Source organism: Melanostigma gelatinosum, assembly GCF_949748355.1.
Source record: "Melanostigma gelatinosum genome assembly, chromosome: 10".
Taxonomy (NCBI): Eukaryota; Metazoa; Chordata; class Actinopteri; order Perciformes; family Zoarcidae; genus Melanostigma; species Melanostigma gelatinosum.
This window is the reverse complement of record NC_136643.1, coordinates 3,691,309-3,703,611: the sequence shown is the minus strand read 5'-3', so window position 1 is coordinate 3,703,611 and position 12,303 is coordinate 3,691,309. Positions and strand designations below refer to the sequence as shown.

At 40.7% G+C, this 12,303-nt stretch overlaps 1 protein-coding gene across 1 annotated transcript in view; it reads left to right on the top strand.

The window, feature by feature from the left end:
- The window catches only part of LOC306783152 (inactive dipeptidyl peptidase 10-like), a gene marked incomplete at both ends in the record, with an annotated part of 162,919 nt that overhangs the window by 141,632 nt on the left and 8,984 nt on the right, over window positions 1-12,303 (top strand). The window contains 11 exons of the mRNA XM_079276688.1: window positions 3,080-3,177; window positions 3,266-3,389; window positions 3,476-3,514; window positions 4,236-4,343; window positions 5,615-5,706; window positions 5,795-5,842; window positions 7,070-7,191; window positions 9,005-9,052; window positions 9,699-9,797; window positions 11,613-11,682; window positions 12,073-12,267. Of these exons, the coding sequence (XP_079132814.1) occupies window positions 3,080-3,177; window positions 3,266-3,389; window positions 3,476-3,514; window positions 4,236-4,343; window positions 5,615-5,706; window positions 5,795-5,842; window positions 7,070-7,191; window positions 9,005-9,052; window positions 9,699-9,797; window positions 11,613-11,682; window positions 12,073-12,267 (1,043 nt within the window). The remainder of the gene's footprint in view (window positions 1-3,079; window positions 3,178-3,265; window positions 3,390-3,475; window positions 3,515-4,235; window positions 4,344-5,614; window positions 5,707-5,794; window positions 5,843-7,069; window positions 7,192-9,004; window positions 9,053-9,698; window positions 9,798-11,612; window positions 11,683-12,072; window positions 12,268-12,303) is intronic.

The following is a 12,303-nucleotide window of genomic DNA, read 5'->3' as shown; positions in this document are numbered from 1 at the left end:
TTAACTTTCAATTTAAGTGGGTTATAACATTGCTGCATTGATTTCGGGTATTGACTTGTTGTCAGTACAGAATTGATGCGAATTATTCCAGTTAAAGGTTCACTGTATCAGGAGAGCAGCACTAGAACACCCTTTAGCTCACTTAATACCTTTGGTGCACGTTTTTCAATGGCCCGCCATGAATGTTTCAAAGTAAATTAGAATATGGCATGAGCATATTTCTAATAAATTACACATCGCATGTCCTAGTTTGAAAACTAGATTTCGACTTCATCAAGTGAAATCATTTTAACTTCTTGGCACAGAAACCAATATTTTACCGTTCTCCTTTTTCTGTTTGTTAACCTCAACACTAGATCTACAGATATACATATATATATATATATATATAGTTTAAATTAATTTATATATATATATATATATATATATATATATATATATATATATATATATATATATATATATATATATATATTAGGGGTGTAACGGTTCACAAAATCCACGGTTGGGTTCGGTACGATACAGTGGAGCCACGGTTCGGTACGTTTCGGTACAGTAGAAAACTATAAATGCCAGAGAAATGTACTTGATTTTAAAATATATTTATTCATTACAACTAACATCATAAAGTTATTCTTTGACTTTGAACAATGATGGAGCTATACCTGAGTGACCCATCTTCTGGGGTGTCTTCTTAGCAACACATGAGCATAAAAAACTAAAACTGCTCCTTAATGTTATGTAGTATTGTTACTTACATCTTGTATTGTTACTTACATCTTGCAAAAGAGCTTTTTAATCTCAATGGGACTACCTGGTTAAATAAAGGTTTAAAAAAAAAATGAATAATTTTATTTTTTTTTATTCAAACGTCTTCGGTTCGTCATGCGTATCGAACCGTGAGCCTCGTACCGAACGGTTCAATACGAATATGCGTACCGTTACGCCCCTAATATATATATATATATATATATATACATACATACACATCACACATTCACTTTGCATCGTAATCCTCAAGTGGACGATGAGGCCATCAACAGAACATTTATTTTTGGCAATTTTATGCCTGTTTTAACTTTACTTTTGCACATATTTACACATAACATCATATGCACTGTATTAGAGTAATAACGTATTGAATTAATTTAAATTAATTTAAAAGCAGTACATATCATTTGGTACTGTTTCGTAGTGTTGCATAGTTATTTTGATCGAAAATGCATTTTCTGCGGCACATGGAGTTTTCTGGTGTAGAAATACTGATCTTCTTACAGAGTAACTTGTGGAAAACTACAGAGTCACTCTTGTTTTCTGTATATGGCCACCCATGCTTTATACTGCACACTTGAGTCCACTATAACCTGCAACTCAATTGTATCAAAGCAGCTCTATGAATAATACAGCTGCAGGATCGGCGCTTTAGCTTACCCATAAAGGTTGGTGAATCCTCTTCTTGTTTAATTCATGTTACAGCGGCTTTGCTTCCTTTGAAGAGAGATGTCTGCAGGGATCTGTGGCACTGGGAGGGATAGGAATGTGATATGCTTCAGTGAGGCACGCCAGCACACCTTCCTTTGATGCGCACGTTCAGCGTACCAAATGCCTCTCAGACGGTAGACGGGTTGTGGAAAACGGGTGGAATGAGGGTCGTAAGGGAAAGGACAGCCTCAGTTGTTGGTTAAGATGAATTGATGGGAGGAGGGGCTTAGAATAGGAAGTCATCTAATTCATGAAGCACTGCACTTAATGTTCACCTCCCCAACGCAGTGTGGAAATTGTATGCGCGCACACACAGTGAGTCTTTTGCTTGAATCCTTGAGTGGGGTCAACGTTATGACATCATGGGATTAACTGAAGCAGAGATTTAATTGCCTTCTGCTTCCTTTTATCTATATGAGAACACGGATGGTGTGTAGCAGTCTGACGGTCATTCTTCTGCTTCAGTCACTGGGGGATACATTTTGTGGGTATCTCTCAGTGAGTCGATAAAAAGTAAAAGTACCCGGGGGAGTATTCTTCATGGGTATAATGTGTCTGAACTTAAAGAAATACCTCATTCCTGTTAGGATGACTGTAGTATCCACATTCTAGAGCCCTGCAAAAACTCCACAACCTGGTTTATGCCCAAATACCTGGTAACACGCTGCTGTTTAAGAAGTCATGTCTACCATGTTTACCATCTTGGTTTAGGTGTTAGCATGCTTAGATTGGCTAATTAGCGCTCAACCCAAATTACAGCTGAGGCTGGTGGAAATGTCATAAGTTTTGCTAAACCACAATATTGACAGTGAAATTTTGACCTGAAGATGATGCAAGATCAGAGGTTCAGAGAACAAAAGTTATTGCAATCTATTTTCACAAGGCTACAAGGCACAAGGTCTGTAGCAGATTTCAGAGCAATCCATCAAACCTTTGATGTCAGCTGACCACCACCCAAACAACTGACTAACTGATATATAAGCCCTTTTTACAGCAGCCGTTTTTACATGCCATTGCAGGTTAAACACAGGTGTAATAAATAACATTAATGACGGCCCCGTTCCATTTAGGTGGGTCAAAGCCCTGGCATTTTGCATTTAGTATGTGTTTGATCCATCAGATTGCTTACCCGTCATGTGTGGCTAATAAGTAGAACAGAATGGAGCCATTCCAAGAAGCTATTGTGCTTCCAAAAGAGCAGAAAGTGAAGTGTTGGAGAAGACAGGAATAACAAACAGTACAGATAAGCGGGCATGAATGTGGAATAAATACTGTCATTCTAGATTTCCCTTGTCATGTAGACTAATGAGCATCATTTCTGAGTGAGGTTTAAGATGAGGAAAATGACTGACTCGCCCCAGGGCCTGTGCAGCATACAGCGACACAGTTTGTTTCCCACTTCTTTCATATTCTCATCATATTCTCTGTTAATCCTACGAGCAATGTATGGCAGCATGTAAAAATAGAAAGCAAGCGCGGCGTGTTGCTCAGTGCTTATCTTCATCGCTAGAGTGCACGCAGTGTGCATCACGGATATTACGTCCGATTCGATTAAGCCTGTGAATGTAATTCTACATTTGTACTGTTTTCACCCCAGATGGGACAAATCAATCCCACCGCCAGACTCTATGTCGTCAGTCTGGACGGCAGCTCCCTCACAACTGAGCTGAGACCGCCTGACAGTTTTGAAAAGAGGTATGATTAAAACACATTTCAAATAAAAAATAATATGTGTTATTTTTTGGTGACTACTAACCATTACCATTTGTACGTTTTTACTTAGTGAGTACTACATCACCATGGTGAAATGGGTGACACAGGATAGGCTGAGTGTGCGTTGGGTGACTCGAGCTCAAAACATGTCAATACTTTCACTGTGCGATGTCACAACAAGTGACTGCACCAAGGTAGGGACATTATCGGTGAGACTTCTTTAGTCTTCTACAATTCATTTATAGAAGTGTCATGTACTGACTTCATCTTTCCCACTCAGAAGCATGTGGAGATGTCAGAAAAGTGGCTTGATCGTCAGGTGAGTGTGTCAGTCCATCATCATTTATAAGCCTATCAATATATGTGAAAACACACTGTGAAAGAGATTAAGTTGTGAAACATAAGACAACTCCCAGACCGGAGAATGTTGTGGTCCTGTCAATCACAATGTTGCCCCGCCCTAAATCATTATGGTCTATTATAATCTAAATGGAACCATCATTTACTAAATGAACATCATGCTGGATTGAAGAAGACTTGAAACTAGAGATTGAGACATAAACTCATGTTTTCAATGTTTACTGAGGTAATAAATCAAGAGAGAAGTCGAGTAATTTTCTCATAGACTTCTATACAACCAGAGGAGTCGCCCCCTGGTGGACACTAGAGAGAATGCAAGTTTAAGGCACTTCCACATCGGCTTCACTTTTCAGACGAGGATGTTGCCGCCCAGATATATACAATATTTAAGGAACACTGTTCATTTTTCTATGATAGTTGGTAAAATATAGTAGTCGATCTCAAATACGTTGACAATGGCAGGAAGGTAATTCTTGTAGATCACCAACGCTAAAGAACAACCTGTCTGCTTGTCTGAGTGTTTCATGAGAAAAGCCATGTTTTATTTAACCTATCACGTTATTGCACATCACTTCATCAGCTCTTGTCCTGTTCCAGGCAGCTGGTTTTTCTCCATGGCCACTAACCACTACTACCTAATACTGGCAGGGCGTATGTCTGCTGTTCTTCTGTTTTCTCAGAATGAAGAGCCAGTGTTTTCCAAGGATTGCACAACGTTCTTCATCACTACGCCCTTAAGACACGGTGGTCGCGGGACATTCAACCACATCACCATGATCTCTAACCAAGTAAAACTATTACGTTTTAATAAAATAAACGACATTGAGTTAGGTGAATTTACTGTGTACAATATGAAACTTCTTGGGTCTATTTATTTTTGCAGTCATATTATCTGTCCTAAGGCTATTCCAATTATTCACACTGCTCATGCGGTTTTCATTTTGAAGTCTCATCATTTTAAACTATAAAACAAAATTTTCCTTAAACACGAGAGAATTCAGAATATATTCAGATGAATAAATTAAGGAGAGTACAGTAGATGCACCGGGGGCACTGGGATCTGTGCCAGATGAAGTCAGTTTCTGGAGATAATCTCTGAGAAGATTGAATGGCAAGGCAAGTTTATTGATATGGCACGGTTCTGCAACAAGTCGATTCAAAGCGCTGTACATAAAACACATTATACAATTAAAAACAGTCATTCAAAATCCAGAAGAATGGAAACGAAAAATAGGTATAAAATTCAAGAAGTAAAGTTACTCTGCTACGTAAGAAATGATTTACTAAAAGGCAACGGCAAAACAAACAGTCTACGGCATTGATCTAAAAGAAGTGAGAGTTAGCTTTCTGGGAGTTTGTTCCAGATATATGGCGCATAGAAACTGAACGCTGCTTCTCCATTTTTAGCTTTGACTCAGGGGGCAGACCCGTCGCACACCACCTGAGACCTCTGGATGGTTCATAATGTAGCTCAGAACTAAACCATTCAAATCCTTGAGAGGGATTTGGTGTAAAAACCTCAGAAGTGGACTTCTGTGATCCACTTTGTTGTACTCAGTCAGGACTCGAGCAGCAGCGTTCTGAATTAGCTGCAGCTGCTGAATACTTTTTTGAGGTTGACCTTTGAAGACACCGCTACAGCAGTCGAGTCTACTGAAGATAAATGCATGGACAACTTTTTCCAAATGTTGCTGAGACAAGATTAAGGTGATATAAGGGCAACGTTGTAATTGTCTTAATGTGGCTGTTGAAATTCATGTCTGAGTCCATGACTCCACTGAGATTACTGGCTTGGTCTGTGGTTGTTCACATTCCCGATAGCAGGGCGCTGACTTCTATCCGTACCTGCTTGGCTCCAAAAACAGCTACCTCAGTTTTGTCTTTGTTTTATTGAAGAAAATTCTCGTACATCCAATAGTTGATCTGTTCAGAGCAATACTCACTCAGGTAAAAACAAACAACTCACAAGTGCATCCCTTTAACACCATGAGGTTATGTGAGGTCCTGCTGACATGTTTTGTCTGCTCTCTTGTGCGGTATTCTTTCTCGTGCTTCTCAGTCTGAGGGTGAAGAGGTCAACCTCCGCCACCTGACCTCAGGAAGCTGGGAGGTCTCGAGAATTCTGGCCTATGATGAGAGCACAAACTCACTGTAAGCATGCAATATTAACACCATACAATATGTGACATGACATACAATACAATATGAACGCTCCAATAACAGGTAATGTGTTTTTCAGTTATTTCCTGAGTACGGAGGAAGGCTCAACACAACGGCAGTTCTACAGGTACCATGTTGATTTGTCTTCGCTATAGAAGTAGAGAGAGCACCTTTGTTCATTAAAGTCACTGTGAGGAACTTTTAACTGGTTATGAAACAGTCTCAGTTTAGTGCTGATGCCTCTATATGACCTAGAAAAGTGAACGAGACCATCAGTGAGAAGATTGGCTATTTCTATATCGTTCATGCTTTTCATCGGTGCCACCAAGTCGCAAAATCAGATGGATCATGGAGATTCAGCTGAATCTGGAGGGAAGGGAGACAGAACCAGACCTGAGCGGGGCAGACTCTTAAACCCTGCTGCAGTAAAATGAGAGGTTCTCCAAAGGAACTCTGGTGCTTGGAAATTCTACCGCTTTTGTCCACAAGGGGTATCAAAAGCAACATAAATTGAAAGTTCCTCATAGTAGCTTTAAGGAACAGTTTGACATTTTGGGAAATACGCATATTTTCTTTCTTGCAAAGAGAGTTAGAAACCACTCTTTAATAATTGTATTGTTAAAAAACACTTTAATTATGTATTAATTGCTATAATCACAAAATGTAATAGCTATGTCCATTCAAGTGAGTCATGTAGCTGAATAGTCAAGTTACCATCCGAACATTGTGCACATTTCTGACCAAATTTCCAACAAATTGGCCAAAGAAAATGCTTAATAATATGCATTTCCATTGACTACTGTTACGTCAATATGAGATGTTGGTTCATTGAGACAAACCGTTTTTCTTCGCATCTGCAATTACAGCATGACAGAAGAAGAGAGTTTACATCAAGAAATCAGCAGAAGCCAAATCTCAAACGTTCGAAATATATGTGGAAAAGCTGATGGAAATATGACATTTCTGTTAGTTTCATGTGTTAGTGAGAGGAATATGAGTCTGCTCAACGCGCCACACACATCTGAACTACCAACAGTTTTCATCACAGTTAATCTGCGGCTTCAGTGGATTGATTTCATGCACCAAGGCACTCAGACATGTTTTCAAATGATAAGCAAACTTTTACATCTCAACTTTTTTTTCAAGCACAATATATATCCATAAAAAGAAGGAGATGGAAACCCATTTTATGCATTAAACTACAGTGTAATACGTATAAATGACTGCATCGTATTATGGCACATGTTTCATTGATTTGTCTTTTGCCTGAAGGATAGAAACTAGAAACATGCTGCTTATATCTCAGAAGTTGTACATCTTTTGAACTTCTTTTGTCCTCACACACCTCTAACAGGGTCTCCACACTGGATCCATTCCATAAAGAATGCCTCACCTGCTCCCTCTTCAAATCACAGTGCACCTACTATGACACCACCCTCAGCCCAGACTATCAACATGTTCTCCTCCACTGCAGAGGTAACGCCTCATTATGACCAAAGCAGAGACATCATAGCTGAAATGAATTCACAGCAATGTTTAGCACCTGGTTCACCGTCACATCACATATTCACTTGGCTCTAAACTATTGTCAGAGTTAATTAATCATTGAATAAACTTTGTATCTTAATTGTGTTCATTTTGAGAGCTCTCAATCGTAATTCCATTTTCACTAAATTGAGTCAGTGTATGACATGTGTTCATTAATGCCAGCTAAAACACGAAAAACAAAGCCAGCTACACACTATTATCTTAACAATAAATGCCAGAGAGACTACTGTATGTAACTCAATGGATCATGACATGGAAACATCCCGAGTCTCCCGAAGTGGTTCTTCCGGCATGCCGAGCTTAAGCCGGAGCTGGGCCGGGTCATGATGGCTGCCTGAGATGTGTTGGTGATGCAGAGCGGACACGGACAGCTGAGGCTTTGCTAGCTAAGCTGCAAAAGCAACATGCTCAGAAGATGTTGGTTCTCTTTGGATCGACCTCCACATGTGGACAAACATTCTCTGTGATGAAGTTTAATTAATCCAGATCCAGATCCTCTCTCACTGACCATCACCTGTCAGCTGTCCGTCACACCTCACCTCACACATTCAGCCTGATTCAGTCACTCCTTCACTGAACTGACAAACAGAACATGAGGTCATTGGACAACAAACAACAGTAAGAAAAGTACCAATTCATCAGAAACATGATCCCTGTCAGTGTTTTGCTGTTATGTATGGATATTACAAATGTTTGGATCATTATTCCTGCTGCAGATGTTTTAGGTGGAGCTTATTTGAACTCTTTTATACTCTATTGTTCAGTTTGGGTAGTTAGGAAAGGTTTGAAAAGTTATAATGTGCAAAGTAACTAAAGCTGCCAGACAAATGTAGTGGAGTAAAAAGTACAATATTTCCCTCTGAGATGTAGTGGAGTGGAAATACAAAGTTGAATAAAATAGAAATACTCCAGTAAAGTACCTTGAATTTGTACATAAGTACAGTACTTATAGCAAATATACTTAGTTATGTTCCACCACTGATCATAATATTTACTCTTACCACTCACAGCTTATGAAAACCATACAATGTACTTTTTATAAAGAGGTGGAATAATGATGAGCAGGATTGAGTTCAGCCTATTGGTCCGGCCCTCCACAACGGTCCCTGTTTCTCATGTGGCCCCTTGGGAAGTAGAATAGCCCACCCCTGCTCTCGACACTTAACCCTGAACTGCTCCTGAAGGCTGCTCCTGAAGGCTGCTCTTGAAGGCTGCTCCTGAAGGCTGCTCCTGAAGGCTGCTCTTGAAGGCTGCTCCTGAAGGCTGCTCCTGAAGGCTGCTCCTGAAGGCTGCTCCTGAAGGCTGCTCCTGAAGGCTGCTCCTGAAGGCTGCTCTTGAAGGCTACTCCTGAAGGCTGCTCCTGAAGGCTGCTCTTGAAGGCTGCTCCTGAAGGCTGCTCCTGAAGGCTGCTCCTGAAGGCTGCTCTTGAAGGCTACTCCTTCAGCGTGTGAATGTGTGTGAATGTTAGTTCGATCGTTAAGAGTCCTGATGTGGGGGTGAATGATGACATGTATGGATGTATTAATGGAGCTTGTGGTGCTCAAAGCGGCAGAAAATGTCACGTTGAACTCAAAGCAGATTGATCTAGTTTGATACATAGCGCTACAGGTAAGAGGAAAGATATGTATTTTTGATTTTTTTTGGGTGAACAGTCACTTTATGGTCAAATGTGTTACAGTTCTGATCAAATGTATGATAAAGTTGCATTCCCCGATCTAAAATATAGACCCCCCCCCCACAGGTCCTGGAATACCCCAAACTACTCTTCACAGACTGAGTGATATGAACAGTAAGTAGGCACTAACAGACTCGACCACTTCTTCAATCAATTGCATCATGTATATTTATTCACTATGTTTGGGTGGAAGCCGATTTTATGACTGCCTGAAAAGTGCATTAATCAATCGAATTTACTCAAACTCATTTATGTAAATGAAGTCCCTGAGATCAATACATCGGTCATCTTCGTCCTCTCCTGCAGGCTCACAGATTGAAGGGTGTTGATGATTCCTGTTCTATTGTATCACACTAAGTCACCATGCTGTTTGGCCTTGATTCCTTGTTAGTTCGTCAGTTTCCTGACTCGTGGGACTTTATAAGTCACAGTTCTTTGCAGTGGCGGCTGATGGAAAATGTTCTAGGGCTGTGCCACATCCAATCGATTTCAGCAAACATCCCAGTATGACTGTCCGTGCTGGATCTGTCCCCGTTGTTTTTAACTAAGTTATTAGCATGACGTCATCCATGACGCCCTATTGGCCAGCCGCCACTGGTTGTTTGTTTGATAATGAATGTGAACAGAGTTTTGATTATCTCGGCACACTTTATAGAACAGCAGGACATTGAAGTGAAGGAGTTATGGAGGGTTTTGTTTAGTTATTGCAGGGATGAGTTTCCTTCTAACTAAAGTCATTCTTCTTCTTGTCCTGTCACAGAGCACACAACTGTGGAAAGGAACACAGCGTTAAGACATGCGCTGATAAACAGGGGGATACCCAAGCGGGAAAGAAGAACCGTACAAATCAACAACTTTGGTAGGACATACTGTAACAATCATCTTCAATGGTGACAGTCGTGATGGTTTCCAGCCCAATACGTACCCATCAGCTGGACCGGCAGGTCTCACTCACATCTGCATGTCAGACGTGCACATTCAGGATGAACACAACTTGAGCAACCAGGTGCACAGCTTTCTGAGCTGATTATGAAACAGCCCCGGAATCAGAAACCAAGCCCTGTGTCGTTTCAATCGGAGGCGACGGCTCACCATATGGCTGCCTTTTTCTAGTCTGTGTTTACCATCAGAGACAATGTGAAACATATTAAAGGCCTTTCGAGACAAAATAAAGTCAGATGGGAGCACTGACTTCAAACGTTGCATGCACAAAGACTTCATTTTTCACATGACCCACCGAGTTTGTTTCAGCTTAATTTAGGGAGGTCTATGAGGATTCTCATAGAACCCTTTGATTCATTCAGGTAAGTTCAGGCAGTTTAGCCCCAAAGACAAAACATTCATTTCATAGGCTTCATCTTCAGTCCTCCAGTCCTTTAACAGCTCTGATCAGCGATATTCTCACCTTTCCTCTAGTGACAGTGCCGTCCTCCCATCTTTGCCCGGCTGGTTCACACCAGTTAACGCCTCTGACAACAATTCCTCTTCATTTCAACCACTCTCACATCACATCACTGTGTGAATAACTCATAAACGTTCTCAGGTTTTTGGTGTGAAACCTGAACACATCTTTGAGTTTGACTTTCTTGTCTGACTATGAAGCAAGGAATCTCCATCCATCTGTCTCCGATTTTCTTCACGCTTGCTGGCTGTATTGCTGGCGGCCCAAGGGAGGGCTTTCTCTCCTTTTCTTTTGCCTTATGTTTTGATGCTTTTAATGGTTTTATGTGAAGCACTTTGAATTACCTTGTTGTTGAAATGTGCTATACAAATAAACTTGCCTTGCCTTGTCAAAGTTGTTGCAATTTGGACAAGTCATGTGCTATATTAATTAACTTTTAATATGCAAGCAGCGCTCTGTGCAGCAGCTACCAACAACAGGACTACAGATGAAAAATAGCCTTTTGGCTGACTCTGGCACATTTGCAGAAATGTTTTTTATTAATGTGCACTGTCCCGTTCAAATAAACCAATAAATAAAATAACACCGCTGCAAGCAACACTTCCGGAAACCAATCAATTGGCCCGATCCAAGTGGACACGCACTCCAAGTGGCTACGCTTTAAAGACTGTGTCAAACCTTAAGGCAAGCTAAATCGTTCAAAATACCACAACATTCTCAACTCCACCACAACAACTGGTCAAACACTAATGCTCGGTCAGTGCCTCTTGGCATCGGAGATCGACACACTAGGTCCCTAAATATACACTTGTTACATGCATAGTGTCCTTTCAAAATAAACTTCCATCTTCACAGGAAGTTTGGTTTTACGCAACAAAACCACTAATTTAGCTATCGGAAAAATGCATGGTTGAATATAACTTGACATACTAGCGTCTCGCATGTGACTGAACAAATCACGTGATAGACAAGTGACCAACGGGACACAAACACTCGTATGCCGAGGGGCACGGACCAAACGTCGGTATTTGAAGAGTTGAACGGGTTGAAGCAACTAACTCAGGAAAAACTATTTTATGCTGAAGTTCTCCCGTTGATTTTTTTTTTACTGTGACTGACTAGTATGGACTTCTATCGTGCTGACTATGCATTATGTTTACCTTAAAATCTCTGGCCTGAATGTTCAAATGAATGTTATGGTATGTAGCATGTATGTATATTGTATGTATATGACAATAAATAAAAATCTTGAAATTGTGTTTGTTTTTGCAGCACTTCGTCTGGAGTTGATTGTCCCAATAGGTTTGGATGAAACAAAGGAGCACCCGCTGTTACTGATTCTGTATGTCATTTTATTTTCCATTATATCGAAAAACAATGCAGAAAAATTTCATTCTAAAGTATTAAATAAAGAAGCTGAGAATCAAATACTTGGTAAACAAGCTGGAAATGTGTGCCCTAAATCACAAGTTCACAACTTCCAACAAAGATCAGATTTGAAGGGTCGTGTGATGATGATGATGTCCACCTCATTGTTAGGTAGATACATGCAACCAATGAGAAGGCGCTGCAAGTAGACAAGGTTTAGTTTGAAGTGGTCACAAGCCTAAAAGGTTGTGAACTACCGATCTGAATCATGTTTCGCACATGAACCAACATGTTTATTTATTCTGGCTTTATTTTGATGTGTTGAAGAATTTTTGTGGACTAAACTCATACCGTCCTCTCACAGGGACAGCGCCCCCGGTGGTCAGGCTGTCATTGACCGCTTCTCTCTCAGCTGGGACTCGGTGCTGGTCAGCTCAGACAGCGTCCTCGTGGCTCGTCTGGACGGCCGGGGCAGCGGCTTCCAGGGTCAGAGGGTCCTGCACGAGGTTCACCAGAGACTGGGAACTGTGGATGTTCAGGACCAGATCGCAGCTCTGGAGTAAGCTTCTCTTTTGTTTCTGACAATGAGTCAGTT